This window comes from Salvelinus namaycush, unplaced genomic scaffold, assembly GCF_016432855.1.
Source record: "Salvelinus namaycush isolate Seneca unplaced genomic scaffold, SaNama_1.0 Scaffold9, whole genome shotgun sequence".
NCBI lineage: Eukaryota > Metazoa > Chordata > Actinopteri > Salmoniformes > Salmonidae > Salvelinus > Salvelinus namaycush.
The window spans coordinates 1-27,500 of record NW_024061641.1 but is presented as its reverse complement, the minus strand read 5'-3'; the positions used below and the strand labels follow the sequence as shown (position 1 = coordinate 27,500).

Below are 27,500 nucleotides of genomic sequence, written 5' to 3'. Positions count from 1 at the left end.
AACCAGATCAACAACAACGGTACAACCAGATCAACAACAACGGTACAACCAGATCAACAACAACAACAACGGTACAACCAGATCAACAACAACAACAACGGTACAACCAGATCAACAACAACAACAACGGTACAACCAGATCAACAACAACAACAACGGTACAACCAGATCAACAACAACAACAACGGTACAACCAGATCAACAACAACAACGGTATAACCAGATCAACAACAACAACGGTACAACCAGATCAACAACAACAGCGGTACAACCAGATCAACAACAACAACAACGGTACAACCAGATCAACAACAACAACAACGGTACAACCAGATCAACAACAACAACAACAACGGTATAACCAGATCAACAACAACAACGGTATAACCAGATCATCAACAACAACAACGGTATAACCAGATCAACAACAACAACAACGGTATAACCAGATCAACAACAACAACAACGGTATAACCAGATCAACAACAGCGGTATAACCAGATCAACAACAACAACAACAACAACGGTATAACCAGATCAACAACAACAACGGTATAACCAGATCAACAACAACAACGGTACAACCAGATCATCAACAACAACGGTATAACCAGATCAACAACAACAACAACGGTACAACCAGATCAACAACAACAACAACAACGGTATAACCAGATCAACAACAACAACAACAACGGTATAACCAGATCATCAACAACAACAGCGGTATAACCAGATCAACAACAACAACAACGGTATAACCAGATCAACAACAACAACAACCGTATAACCAGATCAACAACAACAACAACCACCAGATCAACAACAACAACAACGGTATAACCAGATCAACAACAACAACGGTATAACCAGAACAACAACAACGGTATAACCAGATCAACAACAACAACGGTACAACCAGATCAACAACAACGGTATAACCAGATCAACAACAACAACGGTATAACCAGATCAACAACAACAACAACAGCGGTATAACCAGATCAACAACAACAACGGTATAACCAGATCATCAACAATAACGGTACAACCAGATCAACAACAACAACGGTATAACCAGATCAACAACAACAACAACAACGGTACAACCAGATCAACAACAACAACAACGGTACAACCAGATCAACAACAACAACAACGGTACAACCAGATCAACAACAACAACAACGGTATAACCAGATCATCAACAACAACAACGGTATAACCAGATCAACAACAACAACAACAACGGTACAACCAGATCAACAACAACGGTACAACCAGATCAACAACAACGGTATAACCAGATCAACAACAACAACGGTACAACCAGATCAACAACAACAACAACAACAACAACGGTACAACCAGATCAACAACAACGGTACAACCAGATCAACAACAACAACGGTACAACCAGATCAACAACAACAACAACGGTATAACCAGATCAACAACAACAACAACAACGGTACAACCAGATCAACAACAACGGTATAACCAGATCAACAACAACAACGGTACAACCAGATCAACAACAACAACAACAACGGTACAACCAGATCAACAACAACAACGGTACAACCAGATCAACAACAACAACAACGGTATAACCAGATCAACAACAACAACAACAACGGTATAACCAGATCAACAACAACAACAACGGTATAACCAGATCATCAACAACAACAACAACGGTACAACCAGATCAACAACAACAACAACGGTATAACCAGATCATCAACAACAACAACGGTATAACCAGATCAACAACAACAACAACAACAACGGTACAACCAGATCAACAACAACGGTACAACCAGATCAACAACATCAACAACGGTACAACCAGATCAACAACATCAACAACAACGGTACAACCAGATCAACAACAACAACAACAACGGTACAACCAGATCAACAACAACAACAACGGTACAACCAGATCAACAACAACAACAACGGTAAAACCAGATCAACAACAACGGTATAACCAGATCAACAACAACAACGGTATAACCAGATCAACAACAACAACGGTACAACCAGATCAACAACAACAACGGTACAACCAGATCAACAACAACAACGGTACAACCAGATCAACAACAACAACAACAGCGGTACAACCAGATCAACAACAACAACAACGGTACAACCAGATCAACAACAACAACAACGGTACAACCAGATCAACAACAACAACGGTATAACCAGATCAACAACAACAACAACGGTACAACCAGATCAACAACAACAACAACCAGATCAACAACAACAACAACGGTATAACCAGATCAACAACAACAACAACGGTACAACCAGATCAACAACAACAACAACGGTATAACCAGATCAACAACAACAACGGTACAACCAGATCATCAACAATAACGGTACAACCAGATCAACAACAATAACGGTACAACCAGATCAACAACAACAACGGTACAACCAGATCATCAACAACAACGGTATAACCAGATCAACAACAACAACAACGGTATAACCAGATCAACAACAACGGTATAACCAGATCAACAACAACAACGGTACAACCAGATCAACAACAACAACAACAACGGTACAACCAGATCATCAACAACAGCAACAACGGTACAACCAGATCATCAACAACAACGGTATAACCAGATCAACAACAACAACGGTACAACCAGATCAACAACAACAACAACGGTATAACCAGATCAACAACAACGGTATAACCAGATCAACAACAACAACGGGACAGAACAGATCAACAACAACAACAACAACGACAGAACAGATCAACAACAACAACAACAGAACAGATCAACAACAACAACAACGACAGAACAGATCAACAACAACAACAACCAGATCAACAACAACAACCAGATCAACAACAACAACAACAACGGTATAACCAGATCAACAACATTTAAAAAAAGACAGTAGGGCAACCTTTAATCCTTAAAAGTAGAACACAGCTTGATTCGATTGCATCAGACCAGGAAGTGATTGCATCAGACCAGGAAGTGATTGCATCAGACCAGGAAGTGATTGCATCAGACCAGGAAGTGATTCCATCAGAATAACTGACTAGGTACATTGTGAGTAATACAGTTGTTATGACAGCTGATGTGTGGTCAGAGTCCTGGTACAAAGATCATCATCTAAGTGGTGGATGAGGCCAGTTTCCTCCTTACTATGCAAGTGCTTTGTACGCTGCTAAAGCTCTGCAATGAATCCAATCGATTATTATTAGAAATGATCAGAAAACAGTATGTTACGAAACTAATCAAATGTTATTGGTCACATACTCGTATTTAAGTGTAGTGAAATGTTTGTGTTTCAAGCTCCCAACAGCGCAGTAATATCTAACAATTCACAATATTACACACACATCTATAGGTAAACGAATGGAATTAAGAAATATATAAATATTAGGATGAGAATTCTCTCACAGAATAACTTCAGTCATGAAAGGTGTCCTGGTACAGTGGGTTAGGGGTTAGGGTTAGGGTTTACATTGGTAGAACAGGGTTAGGGTTAGGGTTTACATTGAACCATCTTACCTAGCACAGATGTCCTTGAGTTTTTTCAGTTGAGCCGGCTGGCATTCCTGGGCCGTCTCCTCTAGTTTCTGAGACAGCTGGAGCACATAGTAGGAGGGCTGAGAGAGTGTGTACCACTCGTAGGTGTGTGTGTGTGTGTGTGTGTGTGTGTACCTCTTGTAGGTGTGTGTGTGTGTACCTCTTGTAGGTGTGTGTGTGTGTGTGTACCTCTTGTAGGTGTGTGTGTGTGTGTGTGTGTACCTCTTGTAGGTGTGTGTGTGTGTACCTCTTGTAGGTGTGTGTGTGTGTACCTCTTGTAGGTGTGTGTGTGTGTACCTCTTGTAGGTGTGTGTGTGTGTGTGTGTGTACCTCTTGTAGGTGTGTGTGTGTGTGTGTGTGTGTGTGTACCTCTTGTAGGTGTGTGTGTGTGTGTGTGTACCTCTTGTAGGTGTGTGTGTGTGTGTGTGTGTGTACCTCTCGTAGGTGTGTGTGTGTGTACCTCTCGTAGGTGTGCGTGTGTGTGTACCTCTCATAGGTGTGCGTGTGTGCGTGTGTGTGTACCTCTCGTAGGTGTGTGTGTGTGCGTGTGTGTACCTCTCGTAGGTGTGCGTGTGTGTACCTCTCGTAGGTGTGCGTGTGTGTACCTCTCGTAGGTGTGCGTGTGTGTACCTCTCGTAGGTGTGCGTGTGTGTACCTCTCGTGCGTGTGCGTACCTCTCGTAGGTGCGTGTGCGTGTGCGTACCTCTCGTAGGTGCGTGTGCGTGTGTGTACCTCTCGTAGGTGCGTGTGTGTGTACCTCTCGTAGGTGCGTGTGTGTGTACCTCTCGTAGGTGTGTGTATGTGTGTACCTCTCGTAGGTGTGTGTATGTGTGTACCTCTTGTAGGTGTGTGTATGTGTGTACCTCTTGTAGGTGTGTGTGTGTGTGTGTGTGTACCTCTTGTAGGTGTGTGTGTGTGTGTGTGTGTACCTCTTGTAGGTGTGTGTGTGTGTGTGTGTACCTCTTGTAGGTGTGTGTGTGTGTGTACCTCTCGTAGGTGTGTGTGTGTGTGTACCTCTCGTAGGTGTGCGTGTGTGTACCTCTCGTAGGTGCGTGTGTGTGTGTGTACCTCTTGTAGGTGTGTGTGTGTGTGTACCTCTTGTAGGTGTGTGTGTGTGTGTACCTCTCGTAGGTGTGCGTGTGTGTACCTCTCGTAGGTGCGTGTGCGTGTGTGTACCTCTCGTAGGTGCGTGTGCGTGTGTACCTCTCGTAGGTGCGTGTGCGTGTGTACCTCTCGTAGGTGCGTGTGTGTGTACCTCTCGTAGGTGCGTGTGTGTGTACCTCTCGTAGGTGTGTGTATGTGTGTACCTCTCGTAGGTGTGTGTATGTGTGTACCTCTTGTAGGTGTGTGTGTGTGTGTGTGTGTACCTCTTGTAGGTGTGTGTGTGTGTGTGTGTACCTCTTGTAGGTGTGTGTGTGTACCTCTTGTAGGTGTGTGTGTGTGTGTGTGTACCTCTTGTAGGTGTGTGTGTGTGTGTGTGTACCTCTTGTAGGTGTGTGTGTGTGTGTGTGTACCTCTTGTGTGTGTGTGTGTGTGTGTGTACCTCTTGTAGGTGTGTGTGTGTGTGTGTGTACCTCTTGTAGGTGTGTGTGTGTGTGTGTGTACCTCTTGTAGGTGTGTGTGTGTGTGTACCTCTTGTAGGTGTGTGTGTGTGTGTACCTCTTGTAGGTGTGTGTGTGTGTGTACCTCTTGTAGGTGTGTGTGTGTGTGTACCTCTTGTAGGTGTGTGTGTGTGTGTACCTCTTGTAGGTGTGTGTGTGTGTGTACCTCTTGTAGGTGTGTGTGTGTGTGTGTACCTCTTGTAGGTGTGTGTGTGTGTGTGTACCTCTTGTAGGTGTGTGTGTGTGTGTGTACCTCTTGTAGGTGTGTGTATGTGTGTACCTCTTGTAGGTGTGTGTGTGTGTGTGTGTGTGTACCTCTTGTAGGTGTGTGTGTGTGTGTGTACCTCTTGTAGGTGTGTGTGTGTGTGTGTGTGTACCTCTTGTAGGTGTGTGTGTGTGTGTGTGTGTACCTCTTGTAGGTGTGTGTGTGTGTGTGTGTACCTCTTGTAGGTGTGTGTGTGTGTGTACCTCTTGTAGGTGTGTGTGTGTGTGTACCTCTTGTAGGTGTGTGTGTGTGTGTGTGTACCTCTTGTAGGTGTGTGTGTGTGTGTGTGTACCTCTTGTAGGTGTGTGTGTGTGTGTGTGTACCTCTTGTAGGTGTGTGTGTGTGTGTGTGTACCTCTTGTAGGTGTGTGTGTGTGTGTGTACCTCTTGTAGGTGTGTGTGTGTGTGTACCTCTTGTAGGTGTGTGTGTGTGTGTACCTCTTGTGTGTGTGTGTGTGTGTGTGTACCTCTTGTAGGTGTGTGTGTGTGTGTACCTCTTGTAGGTGTGTGTGTGTGTGTACCTCTTGTAGGTGTGTGTGTGTGTGTGTACCTCTTGTAGGTGTGTGTATGTGTGTACCTCTTGTAGGTGTGTGTATGTGTGTACCTCTTGTAGGTGTGTGTGTGTGTGTGTGTGTGTACCTCTTGTAGGTGTGTGTGTGTGTGTGTACCTCTTGTAGGTGTGTGTGTGTGTGTGTGTACCTCTTGTAGGTGTGTGTGTGTGTGTGTGTGTGTACCTCTTGTAGGTGTGTGTGTGTGTGTACCTCTTGTAGGTGTGTGTGTGTGTGTGTACCTCTTGTAGGTGTGTGTGTGTGTGTGTGTGTGTACCTCTTGTAGGTGTGTGTGTGTGTGTGTACCTCTTGTAGGTGTGTGTGTGTGTGTGTGTGTACCTCTTGTAGGTGTGTGTGTGTGTGTGTGTGTACCTCTTGTAGGTGTGTGTGTGTGTGTGTACCTCTTGTAGGTGTGTGTGTGTGTGTGTACCTCTTGTAGGTGTGTGTGTGTGTGTGTGTACCTCTTGTAGGTGTGTGTGTGTGTGTGTACCTCTTGTAGGTGTGTGTGTGTGTGTGTGTACCTCTTGTAGGTGTGTGTGTATGTGTGTACCTCTTGTAGGTGTGTGTGTGTGTGTACCTCTTGTAGGTGTGTGTGTGTGTGTACCTCTTGTAGGTGTGTGTGTGTGTGTACCTCTTGTAGGTGTGTGTGTGTGTGTACCTCTTGTAGGTGTGTGTGTATGTGTGTACCTCTTGTAGGTGTGTGTGTATGTGTGTACCTCTTGTAGGTGTGTGTGTATGTGTGTACCTCTTGTAGGTGTGTGTGTGTGTGTACCTCTTGTAGGTGTGTGTGTGTGTGTGTGTGTGTGTACCTCTTGTAGGTGTGTGTGTGTGTGTGTGTACCTCTTGTAGGTGTGTATGTGTGTGTGTGTGTGTGTGTACCTCTTGTAGGTGTGTGTGTGTGTGTGTACCTCTTGTAGGTGTGTGTATGTGTGTACCTCTTGTAGGTGTGTGTGTGTGTGTACCTCTTGTAGGTGTGTGTGTGTGTGTGTGTACCTCTTGTAGGTGTGTGTGTGTGTGTGTGTACCTCTTGTAGGTGTGTGTGTGTGTGTGTGTGTACCTCTTGTAGGTGTATGTGTGTACCTCTTGTAGGTGTGTGTGTGTGTGTGTACCTCTTGTAGGTGTGTGTGTGTGTGTGTACCTCTTGTAGGTGTGTGTGTGTGTGTGTACCTCTTGTAGGTGTGTGTGTGTGTGTGTGTACCTCTTGTAGGTGTGTGTGTGTGTGTGTAACTCTTGTAGGTGTGTGTGTGTGTGTGTGTATGTGTGTACCTCTTGTAGGTGTGTGTATGTGTGTACCTCTTGTAGGTGTGTGTATGTGTGTACCTCTTGTAGGTGTGTGTGTGTGTGTGTGTACCTCTCGTAGGTGTGCGTGTGTGTACCTCTCGTAGGTGTGCGTGTGTGTACCTCTCGTAGGTGTGCGTGTGCGTGTGTGTACCTCTCGTAGGTGCGTGTGCGTGTGTGTACCTCTCGTAGGTGCGTGTGTGTGTGTGTACCTCTCGTAGGTGTGTGTATGTGTGTACCTCTCGTAGGTGTGTGTATGTGTGTACCTCTCGTAGGTGTGTGTATGTGTGTACCTCTTGTAGGTGTGTGTATGTGTGTACCTCTTGTAGGTGTGTGTATGTGTGTACCTCTTGTAGGTGTGTGTGTGTGTGTGTGTGTGTGTGTGTGTACCTCTTGTAGGTGTGTGTGTGTGTGTGTACCTCTTGTAGGTGTGTGTGTGTGTACCTCTTGTAGGTGTGTGTGTGTGTGTGTGTGTACCTCTTGTAGGTGTGTGTGTGTGTGTACCTCTTGTAGGTGTGTGTGTGTGTGTACCTCTTGTAGGTGTGTGTGTGTGTGTACCTCTTGTAGGTGTGTGTGTGTGTGTACCTCTTGTAGGTGTGTGTGTGTGTACCTCTTGTAGGTGTGTGTGTGTGTGTGTGTGTACCTCTTGTAGGTGTGTGTGTGTGTGTGTGTACCTCTTGTAGGTGTGTGTGTGTGTGTGTGTGTGTGTACCTTTTGTAGGTGTGTGTGTGTGTGTGTGTACCTCTTGTAGGTGTGTGTATGTGTGTACCTCTTGTAGGTGTGTGTATGTGTGTACCTCTTGTAGGTGTGTGTATGTGTGTACCTCTTGTAGGTGTGTGTATGTGTGTACCTCTTGTAGGTGTGTATGTGTGTACCTCTTGTAGGTGTGTATGTGTGTACCTCTTGTAGGTGTGTGTGTGTGTGTGTGTACCTCTTGTAGGTGTGTGTGTGTGTGTGTACCTCTTGTAGGTGTGTGTGTGTACCTCTTGTAGGTGTGTGTGTGTACCTCTTGTAGGTGTGTGTGTGTACCTCTTGTAGGTGTGTGTGTGTACCTCTTGTAGGTGTGTGTGTGTGTGTGTACCTCTTGTAGGTGTGTGTGTGTGTGTGTACCTCTTGTAGGTGTGTGTGTGTGTGTGTACCTCTTGTAGGTGTGTGTGTATGTGTGTACCTCTTGTAGGTGTGTGTATGTGTGTACCTCTTGTAGGTGTGTGTGTATGTGTGTACCTCTTGTAGGTGTGTGTATGTGTGTACCTCTTGTAGGTGTGTGTGTGTGTGCCTCTTGTAGGTGTGTGTGTGTGTACCTCTTGTAGGTGTGTGTGTGTGTGTGTGTACCTCTTGTAGGTGTGTGTGTGTGTACCTCTTTTAGGTGTGTGTGTGTACCTCTTGTAGGTGTGTGTGTGTGTACCTCTTGTAGGTGTGTGTGTGTGTGCCTCTTGTAGGTGTGTGTGTGTACCTCTTTTAGGTGTGTGTGTGTGTACCTCTCGTAGGTGTGTGTGTCTCTTCTTTCTCTCCAGTGAGTGTTGTTGTTGTCGTAGTTTGAGAAGCTCATCCATCTGCCACTCCCTGAGCTGCACTGTCTGTTTCTGTAGCTCCACCTCCAACGCTGTCAGCTGTCTCTGCACCGGCTCTGCTGACTGACTGACACACACACACACACACACACACACATACACACACACACACACACTGTATTCCCCACTGTGTCTCTCCCTCTTTTATCTCTAGGAACCAACTCCCAGGTCTCGAGATACTTGCTGTAGTTCTGAATGGACAGGGCTGTATTCATTAGTAACCAAACGGAACCAAACGGTCAGGGACCGACCTAAAATTAGTCCAATAGAAACTCTCTGCAAAACGTTTTCTATTTGGAGTAAACGTTTTTTGTTGCGAAACGATTTGCTACAATATCTAGCCAATGAATACAGCCCTGAGTTAATGGATTATTTGGAATGTCTCCCTCCTCTTCATCACCCATCCAGCCCCTCTTCATCCCCCCATCTTACTTCTTCTTCATGCTGGATTTCAGGTGTTTCTCCATCTGACTGCGTTGTTTCTGTGTGTCAGAGTGGAGCTGGCTAAAGCGAGTCTTCTGCTCCTTACTCAGGGACCATACCTGTTAACACACACACGCACACACACACACACACACACACACACACACACACATCTAAATGTTCAATAATCACAAGCGGTATTTCTTATCGATTAATAAACATATTATCGTTGTTTATGGGTAAGATCACTGCTAGTTACTATTTCCAATGAGAGACGGAGGCGAGAGTGACTCTCAGTCCTAACCTTCTTCAGGTGTTTCTTACGGAGCTCTCTGAGTTCTTTACCCTGGTTCTTTAACAGCTTCAGATACGACTTCTGCTGTTTCAGCTCTTCAATAGACTGAGCCTGGAGATCTGAGAGAGAGAGAAACAGTGGAATTATCTGATTGATTTGGCCTCCCACCACATGATGGCGATAGTGAGTTCTGTGGTGTAATGTAACGTAGATGAGAGGAACGGAGGCGTACTTACTTGTCAGGACTATTGCAATAAGATCCTCTTTCTGGCCTGAAACTTGAAGACAGGGACATGACATGACTGGTATGTATATAACACAGCACGGTAACCTGACTGGTATGTATATCACACAGCACGGTAACATGACTGGTATGTATATAACACAGCATGGTAACATGACTGGTATGTACATAACACAGCATGGTAACCTGACTGGTATGTATATAACACAGCATGGTAACATGACTGGTATGTATATCACACAGCATGGTAACATGACTGGTATGTTCATCACACAGCACGGTAACATGACTGGTATGTATATAACACAGCATGGTAACCTGACTGGTATGTATATCACACAGCACGGTAACATGACTGGTATGTATATAACACAGCATGGTAACATGACTGGTATGTACATAACACAGCATGGTAACCTGACTGGTATGTATATAACACAGCATGGTAACATGACTGGTATGTATATCACACAGCATGGTAACATGACTGGTATGTTCATCACACAGCACGGTAACATGACTGGTATGTATATAACACAGCATGGTAACCTGACTGGTATGTATATCACACAGCACGGTAACATGACTGGTATGTATATCACACAGCATGGTAACATGACTGGTATGTATATCACACAGCATGGTAACATGACTGGTATGTTCATCACACAGCACGGTAACATGACTGGTATGTATATAACACAGCATGGTAACCTGACTGGTATGTATATCACACAGCACGGTAACATGACTGGTATGTATATCACACAGCATGGTAACATGACTGGTATGTATATCACACAGCACGGTAACATGACTGGTATGTTCATCACACAGCACGGTAACATGACTGGTATGTATATCACACAGCACGGTAACATGACTGGTATGTATATCACACAGCACGGTAACATGACTGGTATGTATATCACACAGCATGGTAACATGACTGGTATGTATATCACACAGCATGGTAACCTGACTGGTATGTATATCACACAGCACGGTAACATGACTGGTATGTATATCACACAGCATGGTAACATGACTGGTATGTATATCACACAGCACGGTAACCTGACTGGTATGTAAATAACACAGCATGGTAACATGACTGGTATGTATATCACACAGCATGGTAACATGACTGGTATGTATATCACACAGCATGGTAACATGACTGGTATGTTCATCACACAGCACGGTAACCTGACTGGTATGTATATCACACAGCACGGTAACCTGACTGGTATGTTCATCACACAGCACGGTAACCTGACTGGTATGTATATCACACAGCATGGTAACCTGACTGGTATGTAAATAACACAGCATGGTAACATGACTGGTATGTATATCACACAGCATGGTAACATGACTGGTATGTATATCACACAGCATGGTAACATGACTGGTATGTATATCACAGCATGGTAACCTGACTGGTATGTAAATAACACAGCATGGTAACATGACTGGTATGTATATCACACAGCATGGTAACATGACTGGTATGTATATCACACAGCACGGTAACATGACTGGTATGTATATCACACAGCATGGTAACCTGACTGGTATGTAAATAACACAGCATGGTAACATGACTGGTATGTATATCACACAGCATGGTAACATGACTGGTATGTATATCACACAGCATGGTAACATGACTGGTATGTATATCACAGCATGGTAACCTGACTGGTATGTAAATAACACAGCATGGTAACATGACTGGTATGTATATCACACAGCATGGTAACATGACTGGTATGTATATCACACAGCACGGTAACATGACTGGTATGTATATCACACAGCATGGTAACATGACTGGTATGTATATCACACAGCACGGTAACCTGACTGGTATGTATATCACACAGCATGGTAACATGACTGGTATGTATATCACGCAGCATGGTAACATGACTGGTATGTATATCACACAGCATGGTAACCTGACTGGTATGTATATCACACAGCATGGTAACATGACTGGTATGTATATCACACAGCATGGTAACCTGACTGGTATGTATATCACACAGCATGGTAACATGACTGGTATGTATATCACACAGCACGGTAACATGACTGGTATGTATATCACACAGCATGGTAACATGACTGGTATGTATATCACACAGCACGGTAACATGACTGGTATGTATATCACACAGCATGGTAACATGACTGGTATGTATATCACACAGCATGGTAACCTGACTGGTATGTATATCACACAGCATGGTAACATGACTGGTATGTATATCACACAGCACGGTAACATGACTGGTATGTATATCACACAGCATGGTAACCTGACTGGTATGTAAATAACACAGCATGGTAACATGACTGGTATGTATATCACACAGCACGGTAACATGACTGGTATGTATATCACACAGCATGGTAACATGACTGGTATGTATATCACACAGCACGGTAACCTGACTGGTATGTATATCACACAGCACGGTAACATGACTGGTATGTATATCACACAGCATGGTAACATGACTGGTATGTATATCACACAGCATGGTAACCTGACTGGTATGTATATCACACAGCACGGTAACATGACTGGTATGTATATCACACAGCACGGTAACATGACTGGTATGTATATCACACAGCACGGTAACATGACTGGTATGTATATCACACAGCACGGTAACATGACTGGTATGTATATCACACAGCATGGTAACATGACTGGTATGTATATCACACAGCATGGTAACCTGACTGGTATGTATATCACACAGCATGGTAACCTGACTGGTATGTATATCACACAGCACGGTAACATGACTGGTATGTATATCACACAGCATGGTAACCTGACTGGTATGTATATCACACAGCACGGTAACATGACTGGTATGTATATCACACAGCATGGTAACCTGACTGGTATGTATATCACACAGCATGGTAACATGACTGGTATGTATATCACACAGCATGGTAACCTGACTGGTATGTATATCACACAGCATGGTAACATGACTGGTATGTTCATCACACAGCACGGTTCACGCTTCACATCATAATACACATTTAACGATGACCAACGAGATACGATTGTGAGGGGAAATAATGTCTGAAGAGATGGCATTGAATTGAAGTGGCTGGTGGGCGGAGACATGGGAGAACGTGCTCGTTGCAATAGCTGGAATGGAATCAATGAAACGGCGTCCGTCCTCGTAACACCTCCTCCCACCAGCCTCCTCTGTAACAACGTAGGCCTACCTGGACCAGGTGAGCTGGTGAAGTCAACGATGTCATCGACGGGGGCGGGGACGGGATGGAGGGGGGAGGGGATCTTCACAAGGGGGGCGTCACCCTCCAAATCACGCCCTCCCTCCTTCGGCTGCTCAAAAACACTCTACACACACACACGCGAGTGAGACGGTAGCCAGGTCAACATAACCTAAGCATTATAATGGATGGCGGTCTAGACTTATTCCTAGACCGTTTACAAACCAACATGTACTTATGCAATCTGGGTGACCTCTCTAACTAATAACTCATGCAGTGGGGGCTGGTGTTCATACTTCATAGTAATGGCTGTAATGGACAGGTTTTCATCAGTCTCCTCCCCTTACTGCTGGGCCTTCATCAAAGCAGCTAGCTGTCTCTCTCTGCCTATCAGTGTGTGAGCACCTGTGTGCGTGTCCTCACCTCACGGTTGTCCTCCATTAGAGACGCCAGCTGTATGTCTCTCTGGACCAGGAGACTGTAATGTTTCATGGGGTTGGTCAAGGCTTCAGCATACTCTATAACACACGTTTCATGGGGTTGGTTAACTTTTTAGGGATAGGGGGCAGCATTATCACTTTGGATGAATAGCGTGCCCAGAGTGAACTGCCTCCTACTCTGTCCCAGATGCTAATATATGCATATTATTATTGGTATTGGATAGAAAACACTCTGAAGTTTCTAAAACTGTTTGAATGATGTCTGTGAGTATAACAGAACTCATATGGCAGGCAAAAACCTGAGAAAAAATCCAAACAGGAAGTGGGAATTCTGAGGCTGGTCGATTTAACTCATCGCCTATTGAAATCCCAGTGGGATATGGATCTGTTTGCACTTCCTACGGCTTCCACCAGATGTCAACAGTCTGTAGAACGTTGAATGAAGCTTCTACTGTGATGTGGAGCCGATGGGAGCTGTTTGAGTCAGTGGTCTGGCAGAGAGCCAGGTCCTGGTCACACGCATTCCACATGATATCGACTTGTGTTCCATTACTTCTATAGACACAAAGGAATTCTCCGGTTGGAACGTTATTGAATATTTATGATAACAACATCCTAAAGATTGATTCTATACTTAGTTTGACAAGTTTATTCGACCTGTAATATAACTTTTTGAAGTTTTCGTCCGAAGTTCACCTGGACCTGCACGAGCGTTTGAATATGTGTACTAAACGTGCTAACAAAAGTAGCTACTAGGACATAAATAATGGACATTATCGAACAAAACAACAATTTGTTGTGGAATTAGGATTCCTGGGAGTGCATTCTGATGAAGATCATCAAAGGTAAGGGAATATTTATAATGTAATTTCGTATTTCTGTTGACTCCAACATGGCAGAGAAATGTTGTTTCTATCTGAGCGCCGTCTCAGATTATTGCATGGTTTGCTTTTTCTGTAAAGTTTTTTTTAAATCTGACACAGCGGTTGCATTAAGAACAAGTGTATCTTTAATTCTATGTAAAACATGTATCTATCATCAAAGTTTATGATGAGTATTTCTGTTATTTGATGTGGCTCTCTGCAATTTCTCCGGATATTTTGGAGGCATTTCTGAACATGGCGCCAATGTAAACTGAGATTTTAGGATATAAATATGCACATTATCGAACAAAACATACATGTATTGTGTAACATGATGTCCTATGAGTGTCATCTGATGAAGATCATCAAAGGTTAGTGATTAATTGTATCTCTATTTCTGCTTTTTGTGACTCCTGTCTTTGGCTGGGAAAATGACTGTGTTTTTTGGATTTGGCGGTGATCTAACATAATCATATGTTGTGTTTTCGCTGTAAAGTATTTTTTTTTTTTTTTTTTTTTTTAATCGGACACGATGGGTAGATGTAGTTTCACCCTGGTGTCCTTTAAGAATGTAGTCCTAGGGGGTTATGGGTAGTTTAGTCCTAAAGGGTTATGGGTAGTTTAGTCCTAAAGGGTTATGGGTAGTTTAATCCTAAAGGGTTATAGGTAGTTTAGTCCTAGAGGGTTATGGGTAGGTTAGTCCTAAAGGGTTATGGGTAGTGTGGTTTCTTACCCTGGTGTTCATTAGGAACGTAGTCTTGAGCCTCGGTGTAGACCAGGAGGGAGGGCAGCATCAGAGGTTGATTCATCTCATTCTTCAGGCTGATGTAGTGGTAACCTACACACACACACACACACACACACACACGCACGCGATTTAAAAAAACACACGTTCAAAGATCCCAAGAAAACAACAGATCTCATAGTATTAGAGGTGATTCACCATTCTGATAATAGATTGAGGAGGGCTGAGCACGCCCCCAATCTCATCGACAGGGCTGTAGAGGAGCAGGTTGAGAGCTTCAAGTTCCTCGGCGTCCACATCGCCAACAAACTAACATGGTCCAAGAACACCAGGACAGTCGTGAAGAGGGCACGACAAAACCTATTCCCCCTCAGGAGACTGAAAAGATTTGGCATGGGTCCTCAGATCCTCAAAAGGTTTTACAGCTGCACCATCGAGAGCCTCCTGACGGGTTGCATCACTGCCTGGTATGGCAACAGATCGGCCTCCGACCGCAAGGCACTACAGAGGGTAGTGCGTACAGCCCAGTACATCACCGGGGCCAAGCTTCCTGCCATCCAGGACCTCTATACCAGGCGGTGTCAGAGGAAGGCCCTAAAAATTGTCAAAGACTCCACCCACCCTAGTCATAGACTGTTCTCTCTGCTACCGCACGGCAAGCGGTACCGGAGCGCCAAGTCTAGGTCCAAGAGGCTTCTAAACAGCTTCTACCACCAAGCCATAAGACTCCTGAAAATCTAATCAAATGGCTACCCTGACTATTTGCATATCCCCCCCACCCACCACGCTGCTGCTACTCTCTGTTATTATCTATGCATAGTCACTTTAATAACTCTACCTACATGTACATAATTACCTCAATTACCTCGACACCGGTGCCCCCCGCACATTAACACATTGACTCTGTACCGGTGCCCCCTGTATATAGCCTCCACATTGACTCTGTACCGGTACCCCCTGTATATAGCCTCCACATTGGCTCTGTACCGGTGCCCCCTGTATATAGCCTCCACATTGGCTCTGTACCGGTGCACCTTGTATATAGCCCCGCTATTGTTATTTACTGCTGCTCTTTAATCATTTGTTATTCTTAGCACTTACTTTTTTAAGGCATTTTCTTAAAACTACATTGTTGGTTAAGGGTTTGTAAGTAAGCATTTCACTGTAAAGTCTACTACACCTGTTGTATTCGGCGCATGTGACAAATACAATTTGATTTTAAAACAAAATATTGCAAGTAAATCCCCATGGTAACAGATTACAATAAGCCAGAATGCCTGAATCCAGCAAACCGTACTCAGTACTGACCAGGGCGGATTGTTGACACAGGACAGATACGATGGCCCAGGAACTTCCCATTCTCCTCAAACACAGCGATCCTCAAAGAGGCCAAGGTGGGGAGGACCACCTAGAGAAGAGGGGGGGAGTCGAAGAGAGATTATCAGGACAATCCTCAAAGAGGCCAAGGTGGGGAGGACCACCTAGAGAGGAGGAGAGGACCACCTAGAGAGAAGGCGAGGACCACATAGAGAGGAGGAGAGGACCACCTAGAGAGGTGGAGAGGACCACCTAGAGAGGCCCACCTAGAGAGGAGGAGAGGACCACCTAGAGAGGACCACCTAGAGAGGAGGAGAGGACCACCTAGAGAGGAGGAGAGGACCACCTAGAGAGGTGGAGAGGACCACCAAGAGAGGAGGAGAGGACCACCTAGAGAGGAGGAGAGGACCACCTAGAGAGGAGGAGAGGACCACCTAGAAAGGAGGAGAGGACCACCTAGAGAGGAGGAGAGGACCACCTAGAGAGGAGGAGAGGACCACCTAGAGAGGAGGAGGGGACCACCTAGAGAGGACCACCTAGAGAGGACCACCTAGAGAGGAGGCGAGGACCACCTAGAGAGGAGGAGAGGTCCACCTAGAGAGAAGGCGAGGACCACCTAGAGAGAAGGCGAGGACCACCTAGAGAGGACCACCTAGAGAGGACCACCTAGAGAGGACCACCTAGAGAGGAGGAGAGGACCGCCTAGAAAGAAGGCGAGGACCACCTAGAGAGGACCACCTAGAGAGGAGGAGAGGCCCACCTAGAGAGGAGGAGAGGACCACCTAGAGAGGAGGAGGGGACCACCTAGAGAGGAGGAGAGGACCACCTAGAGAGGAGGAGAGGACCACCTAGAGAGGAGGAGAGGACCACCTAGAGAGGAGGAGAGGACCACCTAGAGAGGAGGAGAGGACCACCTAGAGAGGAGGAGGGGACCACCTAGAGAGGACCACCTAGAGAGGAGGAAAGGACCACCTAGAGAGGACCACCTAGAGAGGAGGAAAGGACCACCTAGAGAGGTGGAGAGGACCACCTAGAGAGGTGGAGAGGACCACCTAGAGAGGACCACCTAGAGAGGTGGAGAGGACCACCTAGAGAGGACCACCTAGAGAGGACCACCTAGAGAGGTGGAGAGGACCACCTAGAGAGGACCACCTAGAGAGGACCACCTAGAAAGGTGGAGAGGACCACCTAAAGAGGAGGAGAGGACCACCTAGAGAGGAGGGGAGGACCACCTAGAGAGGAGGCGAGGACCACCTAGAGAGGAGGAGAGGACCCCCAAGAGAGGAGGAGGGGACCACCTAGAGAGGAGGAGAGGACCACCTAGAGAGGAGGAGGGAACCACCTAGAGAGGAGGAGAGGACCACCTAGAGAGGAGGGGAGGACCACCTAGAGAGGAGGCGAGGACCACCTAGAGAGGAGGAGAGGACCACCTAGAGAGGAGGAGAGGACCACCTAGAGAGAGGGAGAGGACCACCGAGAGAGGAAGAGGGGACCACCTAGAGAGGAGGAGAGGACCACCTAGAGAGGAGGAGAGGACCACCTAGAGAGGAGGAGAGGACCACCTAGAGAGGAGGAGAGGACCACCTAGAGAGGAGGAGAGGACCACCTAGAGAGGAGGAGGGGACCACCTAGAGAGGAGGAGAGGACCACCTAGAGAGGAGGAAAGGACCACCTAGAAAGGAGGAGAGGACCACCTAGAGAGGAGAAGAGGACCGCCTAGAGAGGACCACCTAGAGAGGAGGAGAGGACCGCCTAGAGAGGACCACCTAGAGAGGAGGAGAGGACCGCCTAGAGAGGACCACCTAGAGAGGACCACCTAGAGAGGACCACCTAGAGAGGACCACCTAGAGAGGAGGAGAGGACCACCTAGAGAGGAGGAGAGCACCACCTAAAGAGGTGGAGAGGACCACCTAGAGAGGACCACCTAGAGAGGTGGAGAGAGGAGGAGAGGACCACCTAGAGAGGAGGAGAGGACCACCTAGAGAGGAGGAGAGGACCACCTAGAGAGGAGAAGAGGACCATCTAGAGAGGAGGAGAGGACCACCTAGAGAGGAGGAGAGGACCACCTAGAGAGAAGGCGAGGACCACCTAGAGAGGAGGAGAGGACCACCTAGAGAGGACCACCTAGAGAGGACCACCTAGAGAGGAGGAGAGGACCACCTAGAGAGGAGGAGGGGACCACCTAGAGAGGACCACCTAGAGAGGAGGAAAGGACCACCTAGAGAGGACCACCTAGAGAGGAGGAAAGGACCACCTAGAGAGGTGGAGAGGACCACCTAGAGAGGTGGAGAGGACCACCTAGAGAGGACCACCTAGAGAGGACCACCTAGAGAGGTGGAGAGGACCACCTAGAGAGGACCACCTAGAGAGGTGGAGAGGTCCACCTAGAGAGGACCACCTAAAGAGGAGGAGAGGACCACCTAAAGAGGAGGAGAGGACCACCTAAAGAGGAGGAGAGGACCACCTAAAGAGGAGGAGAGGACCACCTAGAGAGGAGGCGAGGACCACCTAGAGAGGAGGAGAGGACCACCAAGAGAGGAGGAGGGGACCACCTAGAGAGGAGGAGGGAACCACCTAGAGAGGAGGAGGGAACCACCTAGAGAGGAGGAGAGGACCACCTAGAGAGGAGGGGAGGACCACCTAGAGAGGAGGCGAGGACCACCTAGAGAGGAGGAGAGGACCCCCAAGAGAGGAGGAGGGGACCACCTAGAGAGGAGGAGAGGACCACCTAGAGAGGAGGAGGGAACCACCTAGAGAGGAGGAGAGGACCACCTAGAGAGGAGGGGAGGACCACCTAGAGAGGAGGCGAGGACCACCTAGAGAGGAGGAGAGGACCACCTAGAGAGGAGGAGAGGACCACCTAGAGAGAGGGAGAGGACCACCGAGAGAGGAAGAGGGGACCACCTAGAGAGGAGGAGAGGACCACCTAGAGAGGAGGAGAGGACCACCTAGAGAGGAGGAGAGGACCACCTAGAGAGGAGGAGAGGACCACCTAGAGAGGAGGAGAGGACCACCTAGAGAGGAGGAGGGGACCACCTAGAGAGGAGGAGAGGACCACCTAGAGAGGAGGAGGGGACCACCTAGAGAGGAGGAGAGGACCACCTAGAGAGGAGGAAAGGACCACCTAGAAAGGAGGAGAGGACCACCTAGAGAGGAGAAGAGGACCGCCTAGAGAGGACCACCTAGAGAGGAGGAGAGGACCGCCTAGAGAGGACCACCTAGAGAGGAGGAGAGGACCGCCTAGAGAGGACCACCTAGAGAGGACCACCTAGAGAGGACCACCTAGAGAGGACCACCTAGAGAGGAGGAGAGGACCACCTAGAGAGGAGGAGAGCACCACCTAAAGAGGTGGAGAGGACCACCTAGAGAGGACCACCTAGAGAGGTGGAGAGAGGAGGAGAGGACCACCTAGAGAGGAGGAGAGGACCACCTAGAGAGGAGGAGAGGACCACCTAGAGAGGAGAAGAGGACCATCTAGAGAGGAGGAGAGGACCACCTAGAGAGGAGGAGAGGACCACCTAGAGAGAAGGCGAGGACCACCTAGAGAGGAGGAGAGGACCACCTAGAGAGGACCACCTAGAGAGGACCACCTAGAGAGGAGGAGAGGACCACCTAGAGAGGAGGAGGGGACCACCTAGAGAGGACCACCTAGAGAGGAGGAAAGGACCACCTAGAGAGGACCACCTAGAGAGGAGGAAAGGACCACCTAGAGAGGTGGAGAGGACCACCTAGAGAGGTGGAGAGGACCACCTAGAGAGGACCACCTAGAGAGGACCACCTAGAGAGGTGGAGAGGACCACCTAGAGAGGACCACCTAGAGAGGTGGAGAGGTCCACCTAGAGAGGACCACCTAAAGAGGAGGAGAGGACCACCTAAAGAGGAGGAGAGGACCACCTAAAGAGGAGGAGAGGACCACCTAAAGAGGAGGAGAGGACCACCTAGAGAGGAGGCGAGGACCACCTAGAGAGGAGGAGAGGACCACCAAGAGAGGAGGAGGGGACCACCTAGAGAGGAGGAGGGAACCACCTAGAGAGGAGGAGGGAACCACCTAGAGAGGAGGAGAGGACCACCTAGAGAGGAGGGGAGGACCACCTAGAGAGGAGGAGAGGACCACCTAGAGAGGAGGAGAGGACCACCTAGAGAAGAGGAGAGGACCACCTAGAGAGGAGGAGAGGACCACCTAGAAAGGAGGAGGGGACCACCTAGAGAGGAGGAGAGGACCACCTAGAGAGGAGGAGAGGACCACCTAGAGAGGAGGAGGGGACCACCTAGAGAGGAGGAGAGGACCACCTAGAGAGGAGGAGAGGACCACCTAGAGAGGAGGAAAGGACCACCTAGAGAGGAGGAGAGGACCACCTAGAGAGGAGGAGGGGACCACCTAGAGAGGAGAAGAGGACCACCTAGAGAGGACCACCTAGAGAGGAGGAGAGGACCGCCTAGAGAGGACCACCTAGAGAGGAGGAGAGGACCGCCTAGAGAGGACCACCTAGAGAGGAGGAGAGGACCACCTAGAGAGGACCACCTAGAGAGGAGGAGAGGACCACCTAGAGAGGAGGAGAGGACCACCTAGAGAGGAGGAGAGGACCACCTAAAGAGGTGGAGAGGACCACCTAGAGAGGACCACCTAGAGAGGTGGAGAGAGGAGGAGAGGACCACCTAGAGAGGACCACCTAGAGAGGAGGAGAGGACCACCTAGAGAGGAGGAGAGGACCACCTAGAGAGGAGGAGAGGACCACCTAGAGAGGAGAAGAGGACCATCTAGAGAGGAGGAGAGGACCCCCTAGAGAGGACCACCTAGAGAGGAGAAGAGGACCATCTAGTGAGGAGGAGAGGACCACCTAGAGAGGACCACCTAGAGAGGAGAAGAGGACCATCTAGTGAGGAGGAGAGGACCACCTAGAGAGGACCACCTAGAGAGGAGAAGAGGACCATCTAGTGAGGAGGAGAGGACCACCTAGAGAGGAGGAGAGGACCACCTAGAGAGGAGGAGAGGACCATCTAATGAGGAGGAGAGGACCACCTAGAGAGGACCACCTAGAGAGTAGAAGAGGACCATCTAGTGAGGAGGAGAGGACCACCTAGAGAGGACCACCTAGAGAGGAGGAAAGGACCACCTAGAGAGGAGAGAAATTATTTGTTATTTTATCACAATGCAGGGCTTAACAAATGAGCCTATTGAAATGAATAGAATTGGAAGTAGTGAAAGTAGATGGACATTCCCAGCATTATGGGCGATGTTACGTTGTGTCTGTTTCTGCGAGTGTGTGTTCGGTTCGTGAGTTTGCACTCATGCGTGTGTTGAGGCTGTGTTAACATTACCTTGTTGAAGACAAATGTCTCTTCATCCCAGACAGGGTCCAGGCTGTTCCCATTGGATGTCCTGGTGCGATACTTCCTCTTTGTGTCGGCAGGAAGTCCAAACATGTCCACTTCCACGTACACGCCCACTTTCTTATCGGTCAGGAACTGACCCGAGATCACCTGGAGATGGAGGGATGGAGAGAAGGAGATGGTCACACACACACACACACACACACTCCTACCCACTCCTACCCACTCCTACCCACTCCTACCCACTCCTACCCACTCACCCTGATCTTGACGGTGTTGGCTACGATGACTCCTACACACAGACTCCTACACACAGACTCCTACACACTCACCCTGATCTTGACGGTGTTGGCTACGATGCCGTCCACAATGTTCTCAGTGAAGGGGTCAAAGTGTTTGTCTGTCCGTCTCATGAACTCTGGTTTCAGCAGGTAGCCACTGTGGCCATTATACTCAAATACTCCCATGTTCAACTGCATGGGCAGGTCTAAGAGAGAGGGGGAGGGAGGAGAGAGGGGGAGGAGAGAGAGTGATGGGGAGGGAGGAGGGGGAGGGAGGAGAGAGGGGGAGGGGGTAGGGAGGGGGAGGGGGAGAGATGGGGAGGGAGGAGGGGGAGGGAGGAGAGAGGGGGAGGGGGTAGGGAGGGGGAGGGGGAGAGATGGGGAGGGAGGAGGGGGAGGGAGGAGAGAGTGATGGGGAGGGAGGAGGGAGAGGGAGGAGAGAGGGGGAGGGAGAGGGAGGAGAGAGGGGGAGGGAGAGGGGGAGGGGGAGGGGGAGGGGGGAGAGATGGGGAGGGAGGAGGAGGGGGAGAGAGGAGGAGGGAGGAGAGAGGGGGAGGGAGAGAGGAGGAGGGAGGAGAGAGGGGGAGGGGGAGAGGGGAGGAGACGGGGGAGAGAGGGGGAGGGGGAGAGACGGGGGAGAGGGGGGGGAGAGAGGGGGGAGAGGAGAGGGGAGATTGTCAGTCATAGAAATAGTGAAGCAAGGGGACAGAGAACTGAACAGAATGAGAGAGAAAGAAAGCAAGCGAACGATGAAAGATATGCAAAAACATATACATGATCAAATACAAATCTTAGAACCAACTATTAAAGACTACCAGAACCCACTGGATTCTACAATTTCATTCAATGGACACTACAGTGAAAATGGTTAACTTTGTTAAAGCAAGGCCCCTGAACTCTTGTGTATTTCCTACACTATGCAATGATATGGGCAGCAACCATGTAACGCTTTTACAACATACAGAAGTGCGCTGGTTATCAAGGAGCAAAGTATTGACACGTTTTTTGAAATTGAGAGATGAACTTAACGTTTCTTTACTGACCATAATTTTCACTTGTCTGACCGCTTGCATGATGACGAGTTTCTCACACGACTGGCCTATCTGGGTGATGTTTTTTCTCGCCTGAATGATCTGAATCTAGGATTACAGGGACTCTCTACAACTATATTCAATGTACGGGACACTATTGAGGCTATGATTAAGAAGTTGGAGCTCTTCTCTGTCTGCATTAACAAGGACAACACACAGTTCTTTCCATCATTGTATGTTTGTTTGTGTGCAAATGAACTCAAGCTGACGGACAATGTCAAATGTGATATAGCGAAGCACCTGAGTGAGCTGGGTGAGCAATTACGCAGGTACTTTCCCGAAACGGATGACACAAACAACTGGATTCGTTATCAGCAAAATGATTGATTATTATTATATTATTATTTGTGCTCTGGTCCTATAAGAGCTCTTTGTCACTTCCTACGAGCCGGGTTGTGACAAACACACACTCATTCTTATGTTTAATAAGTGTATCGTACAGTGTGTGTGTGGCAGGCTTATTACAATGATGTCAAAAAACAACATTAGAGAGTGCGCTGACCCTGGTGCTAGAGGGGGTACAGCTGGAGGTTGACTGTTTGAAGGGGTACGGGACTATAAAAAGTTTGGGAACCACTGCCATAGAGCACACAAAAAACTATACATACCTCGGCCTAAACATCAGCGCCACAGGTAACTTCCACAAAGCTGTGAACGATCTGAGACAAGGCAAGAAGGGCCTTCTATGCCATCAAAAGGAACATACAATTTGACATACTAATTAGGATCTGGCTAAAAATACTTGAATCAGTCATAGAACCCATTGCCCTTTATGGTTGTGAGGTCTGGGGTCCACTCACCAACCAAGAATTCACAAAATGGGACAAACACCAAACTGAGACTCAGCATGCAGAATTCTGCAAAAATATCCTCAGTGCACAACGTAAAACACCAAATAATGCATGCAGAGCAGAATTAGGCCGATACCCGCCAATTATCAAAATCCAGAAAAGAGACATTAAATTCTACAAACACCTAAAAGGAAGCGATTCCCAAACCTTCCATAACAAAGCCATCAACTACAGAGAGATGAACCTGGAGAAGAGTCCCCTAAGCAAGCTGGTCCTGTGGCTCTGTTCACAAACACAAACAGACCCCACAGAGCCCCAGGACAACAGCACAATTAGACCCAAACAAATCATGAGAAAACAAAAACATAATTACTTGACACATTGGAAAGAATTAACAAAAAAACTGAGCAAACTAGAATGCTATTGGGCCCTAAACAGAGAGTACACAGTGCCAGAATACCTGACCACTGTGACTGACCCAAACTTAAGGAAAGCTTTGACTATGTACAGACTCAGTGAGCATAGCCTTGCTATTGAGAAAAGCCACCGTAGGCAGTCCTGGATCTCAAGAGAAGAAGGGCTATGTGCACACTGCCCACAAAATGAGGTGGAAACTGAGCTGCACTTCCTAACCTCCTGCCCAATGTATGACCATATTAGAGACACATATTTCCCTCAGATTACACAGACACACAAACAATTCAAAAATAATTCCAATTTTGATAAACTCCCATATCTACTCGGTGAAATACCAGTGTGCCATCACAGCCGCAAGATTTGTGACCTGTTGCCACAAGAAAAGGGCAAACAGTGAAGAACAAACACCACTGTAAATACAACCCATATTTATGTTTAATTATTTTCTCTTTTGTACTTTAACTATTTGCACATCGTTACAACACTGTATATAGACATAATATGACATTTGAAATGTCTTTATTCTTTTGGAACTTCTGTGAGTGTAATATTTACTGTTAATTTTTATTGTTTATTTCACTTTTGTATATTATCTACTTCACTTGCTTTGGCAATGTTAACACACGTTTCCCATGTCAATAAAGCCCTTAATTGAAATTGGCGAGAGAGATGGAGGCGGAGAGAGGGGAGGGAAACGAGGGGAGGAAACGAGGGAGAAGGAGATGAAAAGAAGGAGCTTACCAAGAGTCTGGAAGTTGAGTGCCGCCATCTGACAGCCGACGTTCCAGAAGAGTTGAGGCATGTAGTTGGAACTGTCTACCCTGGTGCCCTTAGGATAGATACGACTCAGCTGCTTCTTATTGTACTCAACAAACTCTATGGGGGCACTCTTCAGGGTGTCCATACCCTTAGTCTCAACGAACGACGACATCTCAAAATACTTATTCCTCTCTGAGAGAGACGAGAGAGAGAGATAATATATTAACATCAGCTATATAAATCAGTGTGTGTTGGCTGGCCCTGAACTACTAGTGAGTCATGCTCTACATGAGAAGGGAGGTTAGGCCTCCCACACACACCTCGCACTCAACACACACTCACTGTTTGCGACCTCAAAGCTCTTGAACTTGACAGGTTCTATGTAGTTGACCAGAGTAGACATCTCCTCTGTTGCGTTCACCTCACTACTAGCAGTACCCTGAGAGAGAGAGACAGAGAGAGAGACAGAGAGACAGAGAGAGAGACAGGGAGAGACCGAGAGAGAGACAGAGAGAGAGAGAGAGAGAGAGAGACGTTGACTTGTCTTTCTTTAAATGGCACATCCTCATTTAATTTCATTAAAACCTCACACCACCCCCCCACCCCCCTTTAAAAAACAAATATCCCCTGTGCTGCATACTCACCTTGCCCTCTACCCCACAACACCACACACCACACATCACAATAACCAAAACCTCACCTCTATAACCATATATCCAACCCATCTTCCCCAGCTGTACAGACGGCCCCCCCAACACACCATATCTCCTGAAACATCTTCCCCAGCTGTACAGACGGCCCCCCAACACACCATATCTCCTGAAACATCTTCCCCAGCTGTACAGACGCCCCCCCAACACACCATATCTCCTGAAACATCTTCCCCAGCTGTACAGACGGCCCCCCCAACACACCATATCTCCTGAAACATCCTCCCCAGCTGTACAGACGGCCCCCCAACACACCATATCTCCTGAAACATCTTCCCCAGCTGTACAGACGGCCCCCCCAACACATCATATCTCCTGAAACATCTTCCCCAGCTATACAGACAGCCCCCCCAACACACCATATCTCCTGAAACATCTTCCCCAGCTGTACAGACGCCCCCCCAACACACCATATCTCCTGAAACATCTTCCCCAGCTGTACAGACAGCCCCCCAACACACCATATCTCCTGAAACATCTTCCCCAGCTGTACAGACGCCCCCCCAACACACCATATCTCCTGAAACATCTTCCCCAGCTGTACAGACAGCCCCCCCAACACACCATATCTCCTGAAACATCTTCCCCAGCTGTACAGACGGCCCCCCCAACACATCATATCTCCTGAAACATCTTCCCCAGCTATACAGACAGCCCCCCCAACACACCATATCTTCTGAAACATCTTCCCCAGCTGTACAGACGCCCCCCCAACACACCATATCTCCTGAAACATCTTCCCCAGCTGTACAGACAGCCCCCCCAACACACCATATCTCCTGAAACATCTTCCCCAGCTGTACAGACGCCCCCCTCAACACACCATATCTCCTGAAACATCTTCCCCAGCTGTACAGATGACCCCCCAACACACCATATCTCCTGAAACATCTTCCCCAGCTGTACAGACGGCCCCCCCAACACATCATATATCCTGAAACATCTTCCCCAGCTATACAGACAGCCCCCCAACACACCATATCTCCTGAAACATCTTCCCCAGCTGTACAGACGGCCCCCCAACACACCATATCTCCTGAAACATCTTCCCCAGCTGTACAGACGGCCCCCCCAACACACCATATCTCCTGAAACATCTTCCCCAGCTGTACAGACAGCCCCCCCAACACACCATATATCCTGAAACATCTTCCCCAGCTATACAGACGGCCCCCCCAACACACCATATCTCCTGAAACATCTTCCCCAGCTGTACAGACGGCCCCCCAACACACCATATCTCCTGAAACATCTTCCCCAGCTGTACAGACGCCCCCCCCAACACACCATATCTCCTGAAACATCTTCCCCAGCTGTACAGACGCCCCCCCCAACACACCATATCTCCTAAAACATCTCCCCAGCTGTACAGACAGCCCCCCCAACACACCATATCTCCTGAAACATCTTCCCCAGCTGTACAGACGCCCCCCCCCAACACCCATATCTCCTGAAACATCTTCCCAGCTGTACAGACGGCCCCCCCAACACACCATATCTCCTGAAACATCTTCCCCAGCTGTACAGACGGCCCCCCCAACACACCATATCTCCTGAAACATCTTCCCCAGCTGTACAGACGGCCCCCCCAACACACCATATCTCCTAAAACATCTTCCCCAGCTGTACAGACGGCCACCCCAACACACCATATCTCCTGAACATCAATCCAGC

General features: G+C 47.8%; 1 protein-coding gene across 1 annotated transcript in view; it reads right to left on the bottom strand.

The window, feature by feature from the left end:
* Nucleotides 1-25,768, bottom strand: part of LOC120043354 (1-phosphatidylinositol 4,5-bisphosphate phosphodiesterase beta-3-like) — a gene marked incomplete at its 5' end in the record, with an annotated part of 34,676 nt that extends 8,908 nt beyond the window's left edge. Inside the window, 14 exons of the mRNA XM_038987979.1 lie at nt 3,564-3,640; nt 8,751-8,910; nt 9,276-9,385; nt 9,571-9,680; nt 9,798-9,833; nt 13,073-13,208; nt 13,505-13,599; nt 15,118-15,222; nt 16,438-16,537; nt 21,766-21,927; nt 22,110-22,264; nt 25,099-25,308; nt 25,459-25,555; nt 25,761-25,768. Of these exons, the coding sequence (XP_038843907.1) occupies nt 3,564-3,640; nt 8,751-8,910; nt 9,276-9,385; nt 9,571-9,680; nt 9,798-9,833; nt 13,073-13,208; nt 13,505-13,599; nt 15,118-15,222; nt 16,438-16,537; nt 21,766-21,927; nt 22,110-22,264; nt 25,099-25,308; nt 25,459-25,555; nt 25,761-25,768 (1,561 nt within the window). The remainder of the gene's footprint in view (nt 1-3,563; nt 3,641-8,750; nt 8,911-9,275; nt 9,386-9,570; nt 9,681-9,797; nt 9,834-13,072; nt 13,209-13,504; nt 13,600-15,117; nt 15,223-16,437; nt 16,538-21,765; nt 21,928-22,109; nt 22,265-25,098; nt 25,309-25,458; nt 25,556-25,760) is intronic.
* Between the last annotated feature and the right edge of the window lie 1,732 nt (nt 25,769-27,500).